This window comes from Rhipicephalus microplus, chromosome 1, assembly GCF_043290135.1.
Source record: "Rhipicephalus microplus isolate Deutch F79 chromosome 1, USDA_Rmic, whole genome shotgun sequence".
In the NCBI taxonomy this organism is placed as follows: domain Eukaryota; kingdom Metazoa; phylum Arthropoda; class Arachnida; order Ixodida; family Ixodidae; genus Rhipicephalus; species Rhipicephalus microplus.
This window is the reverse complement of record NC_134700.1, coordinates 6,825,808-6,850,033: the sequence shown is the minus strand read 5'-3', so window position 1 is coordinate 6,850,033 and position 24,226 is coordinate 6,825,808. Positions and strand designations below refer to the sequence as shown.

The 24,226-nt window shown below is 42.7% G+C and overlaps 1 protein-coding gene across 12 annotated transcripts in view; it reads left to right on the top strand.

Annotated features, from left to right (window-relative positions):
* gwl (serine/threonine-protein kinase greatwall) overlaps positions 1-24,226 on the top strand; it is a 517,662-nt gene that overhangs the window by 41,214 nt on the left and 452,222 nt on the right. For 11 of the 12 annotated variants that reach the window (XR_012884867.1, XR_012884871.1, XM_037429392.2 and 8 more), the window contains exons 2-3: positions 10,173-10,228; positions 14,620-14,720. Coding sequence is in view for 9 of the 12 variants with exons in the window: in XM_037429392.2 (XP_037285289.2) it covers positions 10,173-10,228; positions 14,620-14,720 (157 nt within the window). In the remaining 3 variants the exon portion in view is untranslated. Of the gene's footprint in view, positions 1-10,172; positions 10,229-14,619; positions 14,721-24,226 lie in introns of those variants that run through there. The other variant, XM_075869076.1, reaches the window with a different exon arrangement.

Here is a 24,226-nt window from a genome sequence, read left to right as displayed (position 1 = left end):
TCGTTTGGCATCTGCATGCGGATTTCGAGGAGAGCTCCGGCCTTCTCCTTGCGCACCACACTTGCGAAAGTGGTGAGGAACCTGGCGCGAAAGACGTCCCACGTTGTAAGGCTTCGCTCTTGATTCTCGAACCAGGTCCGAGCAGCATCTTCTAAGGCGAAATACACATGCCGGAGCTTGTCATCGTCTGTCCAGTCATTGAAGGCGGCGACGTGGTCGAACCTTTCGATCCAGCTTTCTGGGTCTTCCAGTGGCGAACCGCGGAAAGTTGGTGGTCTTTGGGTTGCCGGAGCAGGAATGGTGCAGGCTGCACGGGGGCGGTCATGGTTGCAGTAGTTGATGTCGGGATTCGGGTGTGCCTGGCTGCTTCAGGAAGGGGCCCGTACTCTGGTTATAGTCCACTCTGCCTGCGGCTTGTTCGCTGTTCAAGGTCAGCGTCTGTGTCTTTTTTGCCGCTTGGGCTGGGGTCACGGCTTGAAAGGGGCGTCCGGAGGATCAAAGGAGCAGCACCTCTACCAGATGTCACAGGGTCGTGACGTGGCCGAAGACAGGAGACTTTGTGTTGGAACTTAACTGTTTATTTGGGCGAACCAGTTCCCGGTAAACGGAAATTCCGATTACAGTAGCAGTCTTGGACTGATAGCGGCGAACGGCACATCGGCCGTCGATCAACTACTCACAAGCTGCGAAGCGCGTCGGCATTTATACTCTTGCCGTCGAATGTTCTAGCGTTATCGCTGGCGGTGGCGTAGGTTCCAGAATAATCTGTACAGTTTGCAGAGTGGGTGTGATCTTATTGAAATTATCTACTACAGTCCGGAAGCTTCTCGAAAACTGCAGGCGTGGTTTGCGCTGACAATTGTGTAGTGTTTTGGGATGATAACAAAACTTGGGAAATGGAACGTGGCAATATCCTTAATCATCTAGGGTAGGTCAGTGTTAGTTTTTTTTGTTTTTAGTTCCACCAGAGGAAGATTTGACAGGAGTACTGGATGAACTGTACCGATCATATCGCACCTTACCAATGAATACATGATCAAAGTAGAGTTGGGCAGATTAGCCATTATCCATATGGTAGGCAGATGCCTTTCGTAGCTCCTTGCGAATATTGGGAACCTGGGGAGTGAAGTTTTCTGAAACCTGAAATCCAGTGTTTTTAAGTTTGACAATTTTTCAGTGCAGTCACCTTATCCTGGAAATTCAAGAGCTTTATGACGACGGAATGGGGACGGCCTCTAGGATTACTCCCAAGTCTATGGCACCTTTCTACGCATGTACATGCAATGTTAAGAATGTCGTGGAACCACTTAGAGACATTGAAGGAAAGTTTTTCATGATTCTCACCTGGGCCGCTGTCTTCAAGACCATGAAGGATAATGTTGTTCCTGCGTGATCTATTTTCTAATATGTTATTCTACTTGAGAGACTTGATACGGCGCTCTTTAACTGCTGAATTTGCATATGTAAGTGATCATTCAGAATCAGTCCACCACCTGACACCGATGGCGATTCTAGCAAGCATACACGAGCTTCTAAAGCTTCAAACCTTGCGTTGACAGAAAACTGAAAAGTTCTGACAGCAATATCCTGAGCCAGTTTCTTTTGACCATTCAGGAGCTCGGCGAACATTTCCACAACCATGGGTTGAGTATTAAGATCTGTCAACTGCGGTTTTGAAGTGGCATCGCGCTGAGAACGTGTGTTAGGACCAGGGTGTAGATTCCACATCACCACTTAGCAAAAGTCTGCGGGTAGCATCGGAAAGTACCGAGTACAATGAAATGTAAAGAAAACTGTGGTAGCAATCATGTTGGCGAGGGAACAGCAGCATACAACGGTTATTAGAACGAATGCATCGAGCATTGGCAAGGTAACATACCTGTGTGATGAACAGACAGCGGATTATTGCTAGGTTGTAGTTTCTGTCATAATAGTTTTTTTTTTTGTATTTCACCTTCACATACTGTAACTTGCTTTTCTAGTATGTATTTTGCTTACATGTTCATAAGTTGAACTGAATTTTCTATTATATTCATTATTTGCCTATGTATGTGTAGATATTATGTACATATATTTTCTAACATATTATCTGTACCGCCCCCCTTACACAATGCCCCTCGAGGGCTCTGTAAGGTACTGTATATAAATAAATAAATAAATTAGCATGGTCCCCACACCACTGTTGCCTCGCCCACGGATGAAGGAACCCACCGGGGACACTTTTATACCTGCAGACCATGTGGTTGTCGAACATTATTTGTTGGTGATGGGACTGTGAAGTGTGATATTACTCTTCTCCAGTGTAGGATCCAGGATGAGAGCCGAAAATATGAAGGGGAACCCGTCGCTGTTATCTGCAAGGCAGAAAGGGCAGCCCGCACGTGCACTGTCGGTCACATCCATGATGCAGTGAGGGAACGATGACCAGGCCACACACTGCATCATGTCAGGGGCATGCGCGCTAGCATTGCCGGACACGTAGGCAGCAAGGTAGCTGACAAACTGTGTGATGAACAGACAGCGGATTAGCCTGGTGCCCACACCGCTGTTGCCTCGCCCATGTGTGTACTACCCATCATTACCATGCTCGCTGAAGTGCCATGTGTTGCAGCTCCCATAGACACTAGCGCCAGAGTTTCCTCTAATGTATATTAGGAAACTCTATGCACGAAGGTATGTGCGCAGTGTGACCCCCCCCCCCCTTTTTTTTTAATATCCGCGCCAACATCACGTTGGTTCCTTGAATGTATGGGACCGGTACGCGTTTTGGAGGGCTGCCAAATAATGCTGATCAAGGTTTTCGTATCCTCTGTCGCTCTGCGCGGCGGGTGGCGGCTCAGATAAAGTTTCTTGGGTATCCCTTTTTTCTGAGGTCCTCAATTACGCGGGCCTCTTCTCTCTTTCGCTTTGTGTCATTGGAGCATAAGTTCTTAGCTCTCTGAAGTAGCGTGGTCACAACCGAGGCCTTGTGGCAGGCGGGGTGGGATGAATCATATTGAAGGTAGTGGCCGGTGTGCGTTGGCTTCCTGTGAACGAAGAACTTCAGGTCATTGCGCTTTCTTGCCACCTGGATGTCGAGAAAGGGCAGGCAGTGGTCACTTCGAAACCCTAAAGAAAACTGTCGAAACCCTAAAGGAAGGTCGGAAACAATGGATGACGCGAGAATGTCTGGAAATGATTAAGAAGAAAAATCTACTGTACGCGAAATTCGTGAAAACAAGACACCATAACGATCTTTCGGAATTCAAGCGGTATAGAAATTTTGTAACGAAGCACCTGAGAAAAACTAAGGATGCGTACTATGAAGCTCTCTTCAAAAGGGTTAGCACTCGTGGCGACGTGCTTTGGCGAGAAATAAATAAGCTTCTAAATAGAAGTTGCTCTAGAGACAACGCACTTGAGTTGAACATAGATAACAAGATAGTAAAAGGTGAAGAACTTGCTGATAAATTTAACGTGTATTTCACAACGCTGGTGTCCTCTGATTTATCAAACCTTTCTCGTGCCTGTAATAGTGATTACAGGGACTTTCTAGGTGTGCCAAACATGAGCACTGCATATTTTTTAAACACAACTCTTGAGGAAGTATTGTCTGTATTTATGTCACTAAAAAACACTACTGCCCGGGACATAGATGACCTACAAATTAAGCCTATTAAAGCAGCACTTGATCTTTTGTTACCTGTTCTTACCCATCTGTTTAATATCTGCTTATCTACAGGAGTTTTCCCAGAAAGAATGAAGCATGCGAGAGTTAGTGCCTTATACAAATTTGGTGACCGAAATATCTTTTCTAATTATCGTCCGATCTCCATACTTTCTGTTATATCTAAAGGGCTAGAGAAAATCATATATCAACGTGTCATGTCTTTTTGTGAAAAGTACTCTATATTATCACCGCATCAATTTGGCTTCCGACGGGGCATGTCCACGGAACTGGCTCTTCTCACACAAAATGAACTCATACTTAACTCATTTGAAAAGAAACTGTTAACACTGGGTGTTTTTATTGACTATTCCAAAGCATTCGATGGAATCAACCACGAAGTACTCTATGCAAAATTGCGTCATTATGGTTTCCGCGGAACCCCACTTGACTTTCTGAAATCTTATTTATCACAAAGAAAGCAATCTGTAGTTATAAATGACAGCCAATCCTCCCTACTAACCATAACGTCAGGTGTACCTCAGGGCAGCATATTAGGGCCCCTACTGTTTAATATTTATATAAATGACATAACAGGTGTCAGCAAAATGTGGACTTTATAATTTATGCAGATGACACTAGTATATTTTTTCATGGTAATGATTTAGATAAGCTTGCAGACTCAGCCAACAACATTCTTAATGACATCTCCATATGGAGTACTGCAAATTATTTAATGATCAACACAAAAAATCCAAAGCTGTCTTCTGACGTCTTCATGGTGCAAAAGCAATCGTCTATTTAACGAAGAAAAAGTATGGGTCGCAGCGAGAAGGAGCTGAGTGCTTTCTCTTCTATGGGCTCCATGGTCAGGTTTGCCATCGTGGCAGAGATGGAAGCTCCCATCGCAGTTCCACTGTTCTGCCTGAAAATAGTTCCTTTGTAGGAGAAGTACGTACTAGATGGGCAGAATTCCAGTAAATGGCAGAGCTCTTCATTCGTCAAAGTTTCACTGAGGCTTTTGTCACCCTCAAGCGTAGCACGGGCAGAGGACACAGCCAAGAACACTGGCACATTGGTGAACAATGAAACGGTGTCTAACGAGACCAGGCTCTCACATGGACTGTGTTCCACTGCATAACGAAAGGGAGAGGGGTCATTAACTACCCCGTCGCTGCTGCGTAGTCCCATTTCCCCTGAGCAAGGAACCAAGTCGGTTCGGAAACGTCGGGTTTCTTCAAGAACTTTTGGTTGGAGTTTAAATCATCTGCCAGTTTTCATACCCAACCAGACAGATATCGGTGGAATGATTACATTCAAAATATATTGTTTTTCAGTCTCCATTCAGAATAGTAGATACCACACCTTTTAACTTGCAGATAAATAGCCTTTTGCTACAATAGACAAGTTCTTACAAATACCTTGTAGGGGTTTTTGACAAACACCTACAACAAGAACAACATATAAACAGCATCTCCTTCAAATTGGCATCTGGTTGCTACGGTTTAACTCTAATCCGTGACTATGACGTCCCGGTTTTCAGTCTCGTGTATTTTTTTTTATTCAAAGTCACTTAACATTATTCTAATGACTCACGGGGTTGGGTGTGTAAAACATTATTAAACCCTAATAACTCCAAAAGAATTACGTAGGTATTATGATCACGTGGCCCCATTATATACTAATATCACATATTGTCAGTTTAATACTTGTGACGGCTGAGCATTTCGATGTGCTTTTTTAAGGTGGTTAAATTCAACTTTGTTCAGCTGATCTATATGTTATTTATCCTTATGATGTACTAGGAATGTAAGTGCAGGTCACTAATTTCACGTCATGCAACAATAGAGAGTTATAGTTTACAGTTAGCGCTAGCGCGATCGCGGAAGTTAAAGGAATGGCATTAATGTGCAGCAATTGTTTGTTGCGGACAGCATCATATTGTTTAGCAGGATAGCGTTTACGGGGCTTACGTTCCCAAGCTGGGACGGTGGCACCATCTATAGGATAGTTAATTGTTAAAGAGTTGTGGAAAGGAAAAGAAAGCAAGAATGTTTGCTTGTCCCACTGCAGAAAGCATTTTTACAAGTTTATTTAAGTAATAATAAAAGTAAATAAATATGAACCATACACCAAGTGTCAAAACATTTATGTTGCCGATTTGTTTATGTCCATGTTCTAGTTAGGCCTAGAGACGTTCGAAATTGGAAGCTATCTCAAAAATTACGCCAGTTTATTTGTAATACTCAGTCGTCGAAGCTAACTGAAGCCAAGCGAAACCACTTCAAACAGTCCTTTGAATCTTTCAACAACTATGCCAAAAATCACTTCGAAGCGGGTGCCCGAGAGCGCCGCCATGTTTTACGTACACGTTAACTCTGAAAAATAGTGCGCGTACGATAAGCGATATTGGTAATGTACGTATCTGCGCATGCCCACTTGGGTCCCGCTATCACGGTACGCCCGGTATCCCGATAAGCCTGTTATATCATATCTGTCTAATGTGTATAGAGAATGCATGCACAATTCACAGGAATTTAGACCTGGAACAAGTTCCCAGCAATAATCATTAATTCTGTGAACTTAGTGTCCTGAAACAATATTTTCTTTCTTTTTTGAAGAAAGAGTAAATTAGAAATACTTTGCTAGTTCTCTACGAGTTATGTCTTTTACTGCTCATTCTGTACATTTATTGCTGCATGATACTGTTGTATTACCGTGAAACAAAAAGTTTATTTTGTACTGCTCATTACGTATGTATTTTTTAGTTCAATATATATATATATATATATATATATATATATCAAGTCTGCTAATTAAACTTTGATAGATATTCTTATACAGCACATTTTTTTGAACATGTCCGTATTTTTTCAATCTATCTGTATGTGGCCTTGTTCTTTGGTAATATAGTTTGAGTTCTTGGTTAATTTAATTGTTTTCTGTTGATCTGAACAATGAACATAAACAGTTTTGTTTAGTGCAAGTATTGCAGCCCCTTTCTTTTTTATGATTTCCTCCTGTGCTAGGATTTCCTAGGTATTCTTTGTTATCGGAACTAGCTGCAGGTCTGACAAGCGTTTGTTATCTGCGCATATAATATGAAATAAAAGCCACAACACGTCAAGTGTGCTGACATAAGCCTTTTGTATGGATATTTGACGTGTTTAAGCCAAATGATGAGAGGCAAAATAGTAGCAAGCATCTTTGTTGTGCTTTGTAGTCGTAATATTTTTTTGCTGTGGCCACATTTCTTTGGGGTTAAAAAAAAAAAAAGCACGGAAAAGAAAAATGAAACACATTAGGTTGATTCCACAAAAGATATAAAAACAAGGTATACTTGGTGTCTCGGATTTTTCTCCCATTTTTGCATATTATGCTAATATGACCGAATAGTGGGAAATCGTTTTTGCTTTTAAATAAATTTTTTTACCTAAGAAAAAATCGAAAAGCATTGCCGGGGGACAACGTTAATTTTATGATGAGTGCATTTTTGCGAATTCGCGATCATGCTAACAGCAAAGCAAGCTATGTATCACACTGCGTAGCTCAACTAGAGGCAATGGGAAAATAGCTCGCTTGGTCTTTTTTTATTCTGTGCAATTTGAGAATTTTAAAAAATTTTCAAAAAATGCATTGTTTCTTTAAACTCACTCGTTTATAGGGAGAAATTGCTGCTTCTGTGAATGTCATAGCTTGTTCATATTTGCAACACTGATAGACCCTTGTTTGTTGCTTGAAACATAAAAAAAACTGTTGGCCAATTTAAAAGTATCTAATAAAAAAACATATTTCAATTATGCTCAACATTACTTAAATTGCTCTCAGATGCCTGCATTTTTATGTTCTGGAAAAACATGGTGCATCATTTTGATCAGAACAAACTTAGAAACTTTCAGAGTGTATTTGCTGTCACGTAAATAACATCTATTTAGCAAAAAAATGCAATAACATATTTTTTGCTTCTGTGATTTCACGAAACAACAGTAATTAAACATTTCATGCGACTGAAAAGTGTCAAAAAGAAAGAAAAAAGATGAGTCTATAACAAAGTGAATTTGAGTAGTTTACTCGTGTTCGTTATCACTCAGTCCAAAGGCAGCCCCTCCTGTCATGCGCTGTTTTTCATTATTTTTTTTTTGTAGAACTGGAACCAAATTTATGCCTTGGATGCTAGTAATTTTTAGTGGACTTCCTCAATGCGTTTATCTTATGCCATGCTGTCACAAAATTGAAAAAGTTGATATACAACACAAGGTGTCTTCAGAAAATGAATCAAGCTTCTGGAGAGCAGTCGTCACGTGTTTGAGTTTTGCTGGGCCAAAATTGTACATTTTCAAGCGATATGCCATTAGCAGTGTTTAAAACTTGTAGATCACGCCAATCGTGGTGCCAATAGTGTTGGCAATGGACTCGGCATACTTTGTGTGAATCTTACCTCGATTACTTTGGAAAACATACGTGGCAGGATGGCCTTTGCAAAAATAAAGAATATTTACAAATTTTTTTTATTTCCGGAAGGACTTCATCTTGTAGGTCCACTGATTATATCAATTTTCTTCGGCTTGCCTTGTGATTGCGCCGCCACTTCGATTGCTGACGGTATTAAACCACCATGCGTTGCATGCACTCGCAGAACGCACGCTACTATATTTACAGTAAGGCACGAAGCGCGGGCCACTCAAGCCTCCACACGATTCGTATATACACGGCACGAATCTAGTGAACTGGTTGGGCTGCAATGCACAAAGAAAGGAGAATGCGTCGTGTAAACGATGCAATGCATGTCCCTGCATTCTGTACTGAGACAAAGCCGGGCGAAGCGTGGCGCTGTGGTCCTCAGATCGCATTGCGGGGCTCGTCGTTTGGCACTGTCGCCGTTTGTGGATTCTTAAATTATAAGAGTGTTAGGAGGTTAACTTCACCTACACGATATTACGTGAAGCTTCATTGGTTTTCTATCGGCACGTTTACTGAAAAAACAAAAGCATAGACTAGAAAAAGTGCGTGCTGCACGTTTGCAAGCACTGCAATGATGTCGGGAACAACCAAAACGCACTGAAAAAAGAAAAAACTGCGTCAGCCTAGTTGGAAAACGTTCGTTTTAAACAGAAGTATAAAGTAGCCACACAAAAGTGGTGCTTGTGTTTTTTTTTTCTTGTCTACAATATGTTGTGCAAATGCATATAATTCGAGAGGTGTTTTTGTTTGATTCTTTAGAGAACACCTCTTTGTCTCAGAAAATATTTAATTACTGTTATTTCGTGAAATCAGAGGAGAGAAAATATGTTATTGTGTTTTCTTGCTAAACAGATGTCATTCATGTGACAGCGAACACACTCTGAAAACAGAATTTCGGAAAATTTGTAAGTTTGTTCTGATCAAAATGATGAAACATGTTCGTCCAGAACATAAAAATGCAGGCTTATGAGTACAATTTAAGTTACTAAAGCACAATTGAAGGTGGTGTTTTTTGGTTAGAAATTTTTTAATTGACCTACTTTTTTTTACATTTCAAGTAACGAGCTTCATTACTTGGAAAATTACTAGACAAATGATAATGCAAGAGAGACCTATTCACACAAGGGACTAACAGAGCTGCAAGTATGAACAAGCTTTGACGTCCACAGAAGCAGAAATTGTGCCCATAAAATGAGTGAGGTTTAAAAACATAGCGTTTTTCGAGAATTTCGTAAAATTCTGAAGTGGCCCAGAATGAGAAAACACCGAGTGAGCTATTTCTCCATTACTTCTATTTGAGCTGCACAGAAAAATATTTGTGATGCATACATAGCTTGTGTTGCTGTTAGCATGATCGCAAATTCACGAAAATGCCCTCTTCGTAAAATGGCCGTTGTCATCTGGCGATGCTTCTCGATTTTTGCTCGGATAAAAAATTTTTTTTATTTGAAAACAAAGTGTGATTGTGCACTATTCGGTCATACTAGCATAATATACACATTTACGAGAAAAATTCAGAGATATCAAGTATACCACATTTTTTTATTTTTCGTGGAATCGACCATTAGTAATCTAAGTTTTGATGGCACGCCACAATCTCTTCTAACATTGCATCTGTCCAATCGTAAGCTTGCAGTCATCCTCCTCCGTTTCTTCCTGCAGCAGTTCGGGCGAGCACCACTACGTGCTGATGCAATCGACAGCGATGTAGGGATATTATGTCTTGCTTAAATGACTAAATTGGTTTATTTCAGTGCTTAGATCTATGCTAAAATTATGCCCAACGATCACTCTGCATAAACATGAATAGGGCATCATTTAATGTGTGCTATCAAAACACATGTTAGGTATGTCTCTGTTCAGCTACTTTTAATGAGCTACATTTTATGCGATAAAGTAAGCTAATCCACAATCTGAACATATAAACACGATTCAGGATGCTGCATTGAACATAGCGCCTGGGATTTCATTTCCTTGATGCCTTACTCCATGTGGGCTTTGAAGACCCCATTCTATGAGTGCACCAGCAGATATGTTGAGACATGATGCAATTTTCTCACTCCAGCTCCCAAGCATTGACGACTTTGTGGTGCTCAAGCCGATTAGCCGAGGTGCCTTCGGGTGAGTATGTCAAATATGTTTGCAAGTCCAGTCTTTCAACATGAATACAGTGATTCCACTCCTGTCACAAATTAGATTTACTGCGCCATCTTTATAATATCAAAGGAAGTTGCCCCAAAGTCTCAGGTATCACCGATATTAGTTATGCATCAAGCTCGTTCTTGGGTCCACCAAAGTCACAACCACGCACCAAGAATTATTCTGCGGAATAAACAGCAGTCCCAAGTAAGCCATGTTTTGGGGGTTGACGCAGGTTCTGTTGTCTTAGTCGGTCCAATGCCCCCTCCGCTCAGGCGCATGATGCGTTTAAGCATGGTGGCGATTCATCGATAGACATAGTTCATTCTAGAAAGACTGTTGATAGCTCCCTTCAAGAGTTGCACTGTACGTACATAATTCAAGCATTTTTCACTACTGCACGCGTATTGCCAGAATTTCTGTCGCATCTATGTCGGGACATAGTGGAATGAAATCTGGGAACACCATAAAAATAGACTCAAGGAACAATATCAAATTTTTTATGCTTGGCTTCCATAGAATTGCACTTAAACGGTGGGATTGACTTCAAATATATTTTATTCATGAATCTTTATTCAGAAGAGCTTTTTCATAATTCGTTTGAGTTTGAGTTTATTTAACCTAATGACAAGTACACGAAAATGCACTGTATACATGGTTTGGTGCGAAGGGAAAAAAGCTGCATTTCACAGCTTGACTGGCCCCTTCACCCAGCAAAAAATCCCAACTACAAATTTACAGAAATACAAAAATTACAGGCAGCAGAAAGCGACAATACAAAAAGAAACACGCATGTGGCCCATTATAGCAAATAATAGAATGACAACTCTAAAATACATAAAAAAATATTCATTACAAAGCAATGTATGAAAGAATAAAAACTGAATAACTATTACAGAAATCACCCAACATTAATTTACAACACAATCAGCACATCCGATTTAACATTTCAGTTTTAGACAATATACGCAGATTATCAGTTGTTAGTTTTTCCATTTGTTCATCACACTTAGAAGGCGGTAACATAGTGTTTCAAATCCATAGTTTGTGCGAGGACAAGGTACGTGCTAAGTTTCCGTACATTGAGTAATGCGACTGGCAGGATTTGGTTGCAAGGTAGCCAAGGTGTGTAAAAAGATACTTCCTCTGCGTATTACTGATTTAAAAGCTGACAAAAGCTGGTATTCGTAATTACAGGTAATTCTTAAAATTCTATATTTTGCAAATATTGAAGCAGTGTGTGCATTATAGGATACACATTTAATGCACCGCAAGGCATTTTTTTGTAACACGACCAGGTTCATTAGAGATGCTTTAGAGCCTGTGGACCAGTCCAGATAACAATAGTGTAAATGTGAAGAAAAAAGAGCATTATACACTGATATTTTTTGTTTCACAGGTAGTATGTTCTGGCATCGACACAACACACCTAAAACTTTACAAAAATTGTGACTGATGTGCTCGGCATGGTAATTCCATGCCATGTGTTTGTGAAAATAGACACCGAGAGTTTCATCTGTTTGACAAAGTTTAATTTCAACGTTATTAAGTATTAGTTTGTGAGACGTTTCAAATGACCTGGCTTTCGCACGAAACAGTACAGCTTTGCTTTTAGAGCGATTAATGTGTAGAGAATTTGCCACAGTCGAGGCATATATTTTATTTAGTATTTCATTAGCAGAAACAATGAGGTCATCAGCCGTTTCCCCAGAAAAAAATATACTGGTATCGTCCGCGTAGATTACATATTCTACAGAGCTGTCAATACGTACAATATCGTTGATAAAAATATTAAATAATAGGGGTCCCAAAATGCTACCTTGAGGTACACCATTCTTAACGTTCATGGATGATGATAGCTTTCGATTGATTGATACACATTGTTTCCTATTAGATAAGTAGCTTCTTATTAAAGCTAAAACGGTACCGCGAACTCCATAATAGTCAAGTTTTTCTAGCATAATATCATGGTTTATTCTATTGAAAGCTTTCGTGAAATCTAGAAATATTCATAGGGTAAGTTTTTTTGCTTCTATATTTCTTAGAATCAATTCCTTTTGGTATAGTAAGACACTTTCGGTTGAGAGGCCTGACTGAAAACCGAACTGTGACGGCCTAATAATGTTGTGTTTATTAAAGAAATTAGATAACCGAATGAAAATAAGTTTTTCACATCCCTTAGAGAAAACTGGTAAAATCGAAATTGGCCTGTAGTTTCCTAAATTGCTTTTGTCCCCACCCTTATATATAACAGTTACTTTAGCGTTTTTCATTCTCTGAGGAAACAGCCCCGTGGTGAACACGAGATTATAAATGTGTACTAAGCAGGCACATATGAGATTTAAAATGTATATTATAGGTTCTAATTTTAAGCCATCTATGTCCTCGCTTTTACTCAATTTGAAATGCTGAAAAACGCTGATGACCTCTTGTGCGTCTGTAGGATTAGCAAACACAGAATTATTTAAAGCAGGAGGCAAATAACCTGATGAATCACAATTATAACTACTGTCAACTAGTGAGGTAAAGTACTCGTTAAATTTGTTTGCTAGTACTGTGCCCTTGTATACTTTATTTTCGATCACCAGCTCACTAATATCATTAGACACTTGTTTGGTAGATATAATAGCATTAAGTTTGTTTCATAATTGCTTAGAATCGGTGACACCGTCAAACATCTTGAAGTGATAATTGCGTTTAGCTTGTTTTTGTAGTTTAGTGAGTTTATTTCTGTATACCTTAAAGCTTTAAATTTATCTGGGTCTCGCTTTATCAGAAACTTTTGATACAACCTATTTTTTTCTTTTATCATATTGAGTATTGCGGAAGAAATCCAAGGTTTGCGCGCCCATTTTGATCTCTTGAAAGCTTTGTAAGTAAAATGTTTTTTATACACAGAACATAGAGTATCAATAAAACAATCATAAGCAAGATCAGCAGAAGAACTAAATAGAACGTTGTTAAAATTTAGAGTTCTAATTTCCTCTCTAAAAGAAGATAGCGTTCGTGGATTAATTTGTTCAAAGTGAACGGCACGAAGGATTTGACTCCTTACACTGGTTATGTTTTCTTTGACTAGATATATGGGCAAATGATCACTTATCGGGGCACGCAGGATGCCTGCCTGTAACGTACTGTTTGTACTACTTGTGATAAAGAAGTCTAATAGAGTAGAAGTGGTATCAGTAATACGTGTTGGAATGGTAATTACGTTTGTTAAGAAAGAAGAAGCAAGAAGGTCTGAAAGTCTCATCTGTTTATGTGTGTCGCTCAAGATATCTATGTTAAGATCACCTCCTAGCACTAGTTTGTAATTAAATTGGTTTACAATGGAAAATAAGTTTTCTAAATATTGAAAAAATGAATCGAAATTGCCACTTGGTGGCCTGTAAATTGCAACAAAAATGTAGTTGTGATTTCACTAACACATCTACGTTCATTATTGATGTTCCGGTCAATGCCTCTCAATGGCCCTGCCTTTTCAAGCTCATGTGTGCTAAGATCCTAATTTGAATTGATCGCTTTATTTTTTAAAAATGTCATCTCCTGCTGACCTGTGGGTTGCGGGATTTTCTATGGAAGTGAAAATGTTGTAGTCCCGTGTTGTCAGATTCGGGTGCACGTTAAAGAACCCCAGGTGGTCCGAATTCCCGGAGCCCTCCACAAAGGCCGCTCTCACAATCATATAGTGGTTTTGGGATGTTAAACCCCACATATGAATCTTTAAAATGTCATCTCATTAATAAATGTATGCCTCCAGGCTGGAGCAGCCACACTTCTGTTTTGGTACGTGCAGCTGTGTGTAGTTGGCCCATTGATGATTGTCCTGATATATTCTGGTGTTGAAAAGCTTACTGTGAAGTGTCTACGCCATAGTACACACCCACCCATCGTGCCAGCATTGTTCGAAGGGCGTCATTGCTAGTGCACGATATCTTGAGGCATCATTAGATTGTATGTAAACTTGCTTTGCTCTCAACACTTAGTTCAAGTTTAGAGAACTGATCACACAAAAACTGCTTCTGCTTCGGAGTGGCCATATTCTCTTTAACCAGCGTTCTGTGGAATTATGCGAGATCTTGTCGAAAAGAGTTCCTAGCTTTACTTTGTATAACAATACCATTTCTTAGTTTTAAGACGTTCATAAGTCAAAAAACTTCATTGGAATATGTGTGACCATGACGGGATGCTGGTACCTAATGGTTAGTCTTTCATTAGCAGCAAGTACCAATATGGTACTCGCTGCTAAGCCTGCTCAACTTTGTTAAGCAGCTGGCAGCAAGAAAAATGCTATGAGTAGGGCAGGGTTGTTATTGTTTGTAGAACGTAAATAGCAATGTTTATACTAACTGCGGAAAATTTCTTTCATGCAGTAAGGTGTATCTAGCACAAAAGAAAGGCAGTGAAGGTCAGTTCTTTGCCATCAAGAGTGTCAAGAAGAGTGAAATGGTGCACAAGAATATGGTTGACCAAGGTGAGCCCACTTCCTGCATCCCCGCTGTATATGAAATTGATTGAAGAGTGTCTTGGACTCTATATGTTAGTTATATTTTGCAGCTTTGGAGCAGTGTCTAATAGCAAAAACATGGCTGATCTCTTCATCAATGAATCTGCATAGCATAAAAAAAAAGTTTTTATAGAAGTAATAGTTGATTGTTTATTCTGTATTGACATATGAGAGCTTGTACAGCGTCCATTGGTGTTTGGCATATATAGAAATGTTTTATGTGGACGCACCCATCCTAATGCCTTGTCGCACATGTTCATCCTGACACATGATGCTCATAATCATGATTTAACCCTTGCCAAAGTGTAATAAAGCGAACTCTGCCTCTGGGGTGGCTGAAATTGTTAACGTCCTGGACATGTTGAATCTTATGCAAAAAGACGTGCACTGCATCAAAGCGTCATGAAATGTGGATGGAAACGCAATGCGCACTGTGTCCTCTCTCTAGCCTGACTGTGATTCCTCACATAGCAAGTGGAGAATGCACTGGACGGCCAGGTGAGCACCAAAGAGCTGTACATGAATGCCATCCATCAGCGAGGCTGGGTTAAAGCCGCCATCTTGCAATCTTAAAACTTCGACAAAATGACACTTCTCGTATTCAAAGTCTGCTGAATGGAAGCCACACATTACCTGATTTGCACATCCAGCTGGCGACACCTAGAAGGAAGGTGCATCCGTGGAGCACCCTCCATGCCTTTGATGGTGGCGGAGTCGGTTGAACGCCCACCAGCCATTGTTGTAGACTGAGAGGCCGTGGGTTCAGTTTTGTTTTTTTGCCATCTGTTCGCATTTATACATACTATTTCTGTGACGCATCATGAAAGTCTTGGTTGGACCTCCAGCATTGTTGAAGTAAAGATGATGAGCTTGGGGGTGTAGTGACACCACAGACGTAAGCTAAGAAACGTATCTGACCACTTGGCCACACCCTGGGCCTAGCCTTGCTTGTGGAATTCTGTGTGTTGGATGGATGCCGGTTGTCATATGGCCACCACTTATATGGCCACCCTTCATTTATGAACCCATAGAGAATTGACTTTTCTTCTATTTTCCGTCTTTTGCTTTCCTAACCTCTTTGGTCCCTTTTTCATCGTATTGTTGTTCTTCTAGGTGGGCCATGTTAACATTGTGTGCTAGAATTAACCTAGTCTGAAACTCGTGGCATTATAGTGACAGTGTGAAATTTCCACTGTAGGGATGGTGTAACTACATACACTCTTGGGCTCAGTGTGGTGTGACTGGGATTTCTGAACGAACTGCTGGTTTCATGTTATCCTTGATGGCTCACCGTCTTTGTAAAAGTGAGCCGTCTGTAGGCTTCCAGTTTTTTTTTGACAAAACTCTCTCAGGATTTCGTTTCACACAATAAAACTTTGATTCCTTGTGGTCAAATATTTCCCAATTATTTCTTGTGCAACTTCTGTCAGACATGTTTGTACATATTGGGAGGAACCGGTTTATTCAGCCAGGCTCGAGCTAAATCACACTTGTGATAATATTTACAGAAGATGAAGATGTACAGGTGATGATGATATCTAAAGAAAATGAAGAGTCATTCGCTTGTCGCGCTCGCAATGTTGATACTGGGCAGGTGTTTGGTTAGCCTCTCTGCCTTCTATCTTGTTCATTCTTCTTTTCTTAATGGCAGAAAGTGGAGTGAGGCTGGACATTTGCACAATCATTGATCATCCTGCTCTGTAAAGCAAACATCTTTCACCGTAATAGTGTTGTTGGAGCTACTGGGTAGTGCCCCCAAAATAGGACAATGTAAGTGCAAAGACATGGGCTTTGCCAAAGTCGCTGACTGGCGGGCCCTACACCATTACAAACAATGACGGATCCCAGATGCGGTGCCTTGGGCAATATCATTGGTAACCACATATACGTGTTTAGTTGAATGTGAAGCGTACAGACACGCTTGTACAACAGTGAACGTTTATTGGGAGCGAGGCTTTTTATAGCCTCTGAAGGGTATGCGCACACAACGTGCGCAGTGGCAGTGACATGTGCAAATGACGATGCATCAGCCTTCTTTCCCCTTAAGGCTGGTAGCGATCCGGCGGGCGTCGGTTTCTGGTGGACCTGCGTAACATGGTTTCGCCAGGATCGAACTCTTTATTGCCATCAGATTGCGCGCCGCTGGCGTCAATTCCAACCTGGTTATCATGCGTATTTGGTCGGCTGTCTGTGTCTGGCGCACCTGGGCTCTGGGGTTCTCTTGAGATCAGTGGTGCACCGGTTTCGCCAGCTTCCGTCTGCGGTGCCTCAACCCCGGGCTCTTGCTTGACTTCTGCTTCACCGGCAGCGAGTCCCGTGCTGTCGGTTTCTCTTCCTCTCAACTGGTCATAATGCCGGCGATGATGTTCGCCCTCTGCGGCCTTGATGGTTACCATGCGGTGGCCTTGGGGGTCTGTACGACGCCAGCCTTCCACCTGGCTCCTGTCCCGTAGTTCCTGTACCAAACAGAGCCTCCAACTTGGCGAGTGGTTCCGGGGTGCTCCGTATCTGCGTGAAAAAATGGCCGACATGACACGATGTTATCCAACTTGCATCGAGGCTCAAAACCCAGCAGCGTGAACGCTGGCGTTTTCTCACTGGGCAGAGGGGTGCGGCGATACTGTAACAGAAGTTGGTCTAATCGGCCTTGCAGTGTGCCTCTAGCGTTCTTGCGCAGTCCCAGTTTAATCGTTCGCACTGCCCTCTCTGCTAAACCGTTGGACTGCAGATGATAAGGCGCGGTGCGAAAGTGGCGAATTCCGTTTTCATTCATGAACGACTGAAACTGCGCGCTAGTGAACTGTGGCCCGTTATCGGAAACCACGGTTCGGGGCAGGCCAAACCTACTAAACATTCATTGTAAGGCTTCGATAGTCCGTCCCGCACTGGCTATCTTCACTGGGCTCACCTCTACCCACTTCGTGTGCGAATCACCGCGATGACCATCATATGATGATCATCGCGGTGATGATCATCGCGATGATCATCATCATATGATAATCATCGCGGTGATTCGTGGATGATCATCACGATCATCATGATATGATGATCATGATGATCATGATATGATGAGCAGTGATTATGATGATGATGATGATCATGATGATCATGATCATCATGATATGATGATCATATGATGATCATCATATGATCATCGATGATCATCATATGATGATCAGCATCAACCGTGATGAGCATCATATGTCCGTCAACCGGGCCGGCATAGTCTACGTGCACCCTTGACCACTTTTCCTTGGTTTCCGGCCATGGCACAGGCTCCTTGGCAGGTGGCATGCTGCTACACTGCACACATACAGGGCAAGTGTTTACCACACGTTCAATGTCCCGATCCAGCCCAGGATACCAAAATATGGAGCGCGCCAACTTCTTCATCGACGTCATCCCTTGATGAGTCTCGTGCAGCATGCGTAGTACGGAATTCCGGGCGGCGACCGGAATTATCGCTCGGTGGCCCCAGTAGACAATGTATTTACTGCACACAAGTTCGTGTTTTTTGAAAAAGAATGGACGTAAGTCTGGTTTTGATCTCGGTAGTTTCCTAGGCCAGCCGTCGCGAATATAGACAGCGACTTGCTTGAGGGTGCTATCTACTTTTGTCGCCCGGGCCAAATCATTAGATGACATCAGGGTGGTGTCTAGTTGCTCAGCAAAAAGTACGTACTCACGGGCGTCGTTATTGATGGACTCCATGGTACTGGCATCGTGCTGGTAGCTTGCCGGAAGGCGGCTCAGGGCATCAGCTACCGGAAGGGTTTTTCCTGCCTTGTACTCGATCGTGTACGTGTAGCCGCTGAGTAATAAAGACCAACGTTGGATCCGTGCCGCTGCCAGAGCAGGTACGGGCTTGTCCGGGCTGAGCAGTCGCAGAAGTGGCTTGTGATCTGTAATTAGCGTGAAAGTATTACCCAGTAGGTACTCACGAACTTTGGTCACCCCAAAGACAACTGCCAGCGCTTCACGCTCAATTTGTACGTAATTCCGCTCTGCGGCAGTCAGAGTGCGCGACCGAAATCCAACTGGCTTCGCTTCTCCGTTGACCCGGTGGTATAAAACAGCCCCGATGCCGTAAGACGACGCGTCCGTTTCTAACACGAGGGGCTTTTGCGGATCGTAGTGCGTGAGGAATTTGGCGCCTTTGACGAGGCGTTTCGTTGCTTCGAAAGCGGCCTCTTGTCTTGCTCCCCACTGCCAACGGGCGTTTTTCTTTAACAGTTCATAAAACGGTGCGAGAACAGTGGACAAGTTGCCAAGGAATGCATGGTAATACGTCACAAAGCCGATGAATGACCGCAGCTCTGCCACACATGTGGGCCTGGGCATTGCTGATACTGCTTCAATGTTCTCCGCTTTCGGCAAAAGGCCATCTGCGCATATGCGGTGCCCAAGATACTCAACTTCTTTCTTCCGTATTTTGCATTTGCTTGGGTGAAGCTTCACACCGTAGTCCCGTAACCTCTGGAAGACTTCGCGCAATTTTTCGCAGTTGTCTTGCTTCTCTGCCACAACCACGTCATCCAAGTAAACTTGAACACCCGGTATTCCTTGAAGGATGGCTTCCATGCGTCTCTGGAAAATTGCTGGGGCGGACGCTACACCGAAAGGGAGCCGGTTGAAGCAGAATAGTCCTTTTTGCATGTTAACGACTAGAAGCTGCTTTGCGTTCTCATCTAGAGGTAGCTGACTGTAAGCGTCCTTTAGATCGATTGTAGAGAACACTTCGCCTCCACTTAAGCTAGCAAAGATGTCTTGAATTTTGGGCAACGGATATTTTTCCGTGTGGCAAGCAGCGTTGACTGTTACTTTGAAGTCACCGCAAAGTCGTATGGACCCATTTTTCTTTACTACCGGAACAAGAGGCGTTGCCCAGTCAGCGCAAGCAACTGGTGTCAAGATTCCTGTCTGAACGAGATGATCTATCTCTTGGCTAACGGCTTCTCTCATCCCGTAAGGCACGGCACATGCCTTAAAGAAACGAGGTACGACACCTTCGCGCAAGCGTAACTCAACGGGTGGCCCTTTGATTAAACCTAGCTCTTCCGAGAACAAGTCCTGAAACTCGTCTAACAACTGCTGCACTTGTAAATCGTCCTTAGTAGAGGATGGCTTACCGGGGGCAGCCTTCATTCCGACGGCGAGAACCTGCCTTCCGTGCTGTTCGAGGGCTTTGATGACGTCCTGCCCACACAGATCCGGTCCAGAGCACCCCAGCACCACCAAGGTAGCGTCCAGTGTGGTCCCGCCGTACGTCACCGAGATATTGAGTTGATCCTTGACGGGAAGTTGACCGAGGAAACAAGTCAGTTGCAAGGTAGTCTTCTGGAGCCGAGGCCAAAGGTGACGGTATTTGGTGTAGGTAGGCCATGTGATGATTGTCACGGGGGACCCGGTGTCTACTTGCATTCGGAGAGCCACGCCATCCCATTCCATGGTGCGATAAATTGGCTGGACCATGTTCACCGATGCCGCTTGCAAGTTGAGCAGAAATTGTTCGTAGTCGTCATTATCAGACCACTGACTTTCACAGTGGAATACTTTGTTTTGCCGGGACTGGTGCTGCTGGCACACAAGGGCTAGGTGTCCTTGCCTCTGACAAGTGATGCATTTAACAGAACGGAACTTGCATTTTTCCGCTGTATGACCACTTTTGCCGCAGCATGGGCACGTCCCTTCGTGCCGCCAGTCTTCCCTGCTCGCCGACTCTCGTGGTGACGGATGCCTAGTTGGTTGGCCTCTGCGCTTCATCGTCATAGCGTGCACATTGTCCGTGTTTCGCGCGCTGGCCATGTGGTCCACGTTTGCCGCTGTCATCTCTGCTGCACACGCTGCCTCTTCCACCTCCCTCAGCGTGAGTTCCGCTTTTGCCAACAGCTGCCGACGAACACTAGCGTCGCGCAGGTCGCAAACCATGCGGTCCCTTAGCATCCTGTCGAGGGCGCTACCGAAATTACACCTTCTTGCAATCTTTCGTATTTCCACGAGAAATTCATTTACCGACTCTCCGGCAAGCTGATTCCTTGTGAAGAACTTGTACGATTCTGCGATTTCGTTGCACGCCTCTGCGATTTCGTTGCATGCCGGAGGAAATCGCTCACCCAGGAACTTCACAGCGTCTTCGTATTTCAGATCCTGTATCTTCGCCGGCGCCCATCGTGCAGCCAATAAATCCACCGTCTTTGTGCTCAACGCCGTGACCAAAATTGCCCTGCGTTTCTTCTCGTCCGTGACGTCGTGAACCTCGAAGTATGCTTCCAAGCGTAGCCGGTAAGCCTCCCAGTTGTCCGCCTCCTCATCAAAACCCGGTGGGCCCGCGTGCGCAGCCATGGCCGCAGCGTGACCAAGGGTTCGACCGCCTCGTCGCCACTGAAGCGTACAGACACGCTTGTACAACAGTGAACAACGTTTATTGGGAGCGAGGCTTTTTATAGCCTCTGAAGGGTATGCGCACACAACGTGCACAGTGGCAGTGACATGTGCAAATGACGATGCATCAAAATGTGAATTTATGTTGGCAACTGTGATGCAGAATATGGCAGCTTAACAAGTTTGTATTATCGTCGTCGCGTCAATCCAGTCAATCAAACCCACTGCTGGCCAACAGGAACGCTAAGATTGTGTCTTAAGTTTCATTTTAACGAGTGGGACTGCCAATCTGGAACTCATTTTGTCACATCATCTTTCATGGCCAATGGGCAGCTGTCATTCGCAACCGTGGCACACATGCTCCCATCATTTTCAAGCTTCGACCTCTGTGCTACAGACGGCAACAATATTTCATTTCATTTCATTTATTTCATTTATTCCACCTTAAAGGCCCGGAGGCATTACATAAGGGGGGGCGGCGTACAAGGTATGTCGAACAACTCAACAAAACTCGAAGGGTTCCAAAACGTAAACATTCAAAGAACAATGAAAAAAAAAAAAAAGAAAAAAAGGTACAATATGCAAAGTAAAACGCCAATATTACCAAATGCAAATAAAAAGTAATGGTACAAAGGTAAGCTTCCAGACAAAAGTGACGACAGTTTATACATTAGTTAAAAAAAAGTATTTAAACATTGGCAGGGAAAACAGCACATTCAGTTAGATTGCGACATGTGACATTTTAGCTTACTGCGGAAAATTTGGCGGTTATTACACGTGACTATATTATCAGGTAGTTTATTCCACAGTGTTATCCCATTGGGAAAGAAGGAAGTAATCATTGCAGAAGTGTGTCCATTTATTGGTGCGATAGGGTGACTGTGGTTTATGCGGGATGAAGTTCTGTGTGATGGTTGAAGGAGGACGTGCCGTGATTGAGGGTGATAATAGAAAGCATGCATCAGACACAATCGAGAAATGATACGACGAGATTCGAGGGACGGCAGTTTCAATGATTCTTTTAGTGCAGTAACGCTGATATCGTTAGAGTATTGGGAGTAAATAAAACGGGCAGCGCGGTTCTGAATCCTTTCTAAATCGTTAGTTAGATATGTTTGTGAGGGTTGCCAAATTGAGCAAGCATATTCTAGTTTCGGTCGGACGTACGTTTCATAAGCTAATTTTTTAATGTCTGGTGAGGCTAATTTTAGGTTGCGGCGCAGGTATCCGAGAGTGCGTGAAGCTTCTGAACAGATTATTTGAATATGGGTTGACCAGGATAGCGACGATGACAGATGCACTCCGAGGTATTTGTATGATAGGGTAGGGCTAATGGGAACAGACTTTATGCTATAGGTAAATTTTTCTGGGCTCTTTTTGCGGGTGAATGACATAATTTTACACTTAGTTAGGTTTAACGGCATTAGTGACTTATCACACCAAGTTACAATTAAATTTAAATCATGTTGAAGTTTAACGCTGTCGTCTGGTGTACAGATTGGAGAGTATAAAACGCAGTCATCGGCAAAAAGTCTTAATTTGGTTAGCACATTGGTGGGTAAGTCATTTATGTATATTAGAAAAAGGAGCGGGGAGAGACAGGCACCTTGGGGGACGCCGGACGTTACGTCGGAAAGAGGTGAGTCGTGGTCATTAGCGCTGGTGAACTGCTTACGGTTTTTTAGAAAATTTTCTATCCAGAAAATTATGTTGGGAGGGATTCCAAGGTTGCATAGTTTAGAGAGTAAGAGGTTATGAGGAACACGGTCGAATGCTTTAGAGAAATCTAAAAATATGGCGTCAGTTTGAAGATTTTCATCCATGAAGTGAAGAATATCATGTGTGAATTCGGCCAGTTGTGTTTCGCATGATAGTTGTTTCCGGAAACCATGTTGGTGATCGAAGAAAAATTTGATGGATTCCAGATATGTCATTAGGTTTGAAGCTATAATATGTTCGAGCATTTTAGATGGGATGCTGGTTAAGGAAATAGGTCGGTAGTTAGCTGGGATTGCGCGGTTGCCTGATTTAAAGATGGGAATAACCTGAGCTTTCTTCCAATCGTCTGGGACGTTTCCTGTTTGTAATGATTGTGTGAAGATTAGGCAAAGTATTTGGCTTGAGACAGAAACGGTATTTTTTAGTAATTTACTGTTAATACTGTCGCAGCCCGCCGAGGATGAAACTTTAAGATTGTTAATGAGTAGGAATATTCCTTCTGGGGTAATTTCAATTTCTGGCATCGCTACAGCTGCAGATTCGGGCAGTGTTACGGTATCAGTGGTGTTGGCAGAGGAAAACACAGACGTAAAGTGGTCATTTAAAGCAGAAGCGCACTGGTCAGCGTGTATTGGTTCTCCGTCAGCGTTAGTGAGGCTTATTCGATTAGATTGTGACTTGGGGGACAGCATGCGCCAAAATTTGCTGGGATTTGATTGAAGAATTGATAGTAGGTCATGGGAAAAGAATTTGATTTTTGCAGCTTTTAGTTCGGTTAAGTACTGATTAGCGCACGCGCGGTAGCGCTCCCACGCAGTTGAACTTTGGCTTAGGCGGGCCGTTCTGTACAAGCGTTTCTTTCGGTTACAGAGTAATTTTAGCTGTTTGTTAAACCATTGGCAGTTTGAATCTGATTTAATGAGGGTAGAAGGAATGTATTTGTTTTTGAGGTTAAGCATTGTAGTCTTAAAAAGTTCCCAGTTACAGTTGACACTTCGTTTTAGGTGCGTATTCCTAAAGTTTTCTAAGAAGTTGGCGAGTTCGTGATTAATCGCATCAAAATTTGCTCTCTTGTAATCCGTGATTACCTTCCGTGTGGGTGATTTCTTTTTAAGCGGGGAGGCGATGCAAATATGGATTAGGTTGTGGTCACTAAGACCAGGGAGCGTATTAATGGTTTTTATGTCGTCAGGGCTCGAAGTTAGCAGGAGGTCTAGTATGTTATTGCCCCTGGTAGGGCACGTAATAGCCTGGTGAAGGTTAAAATCAAGGGCAGTGTTTAAAAATTGTTGCTCTTTAGATGATGTCCCATTCGACGCTGAAAGCAACGACCAACTGATTGAAGGATAATTGAAGTCCCCAAACAAAAATAT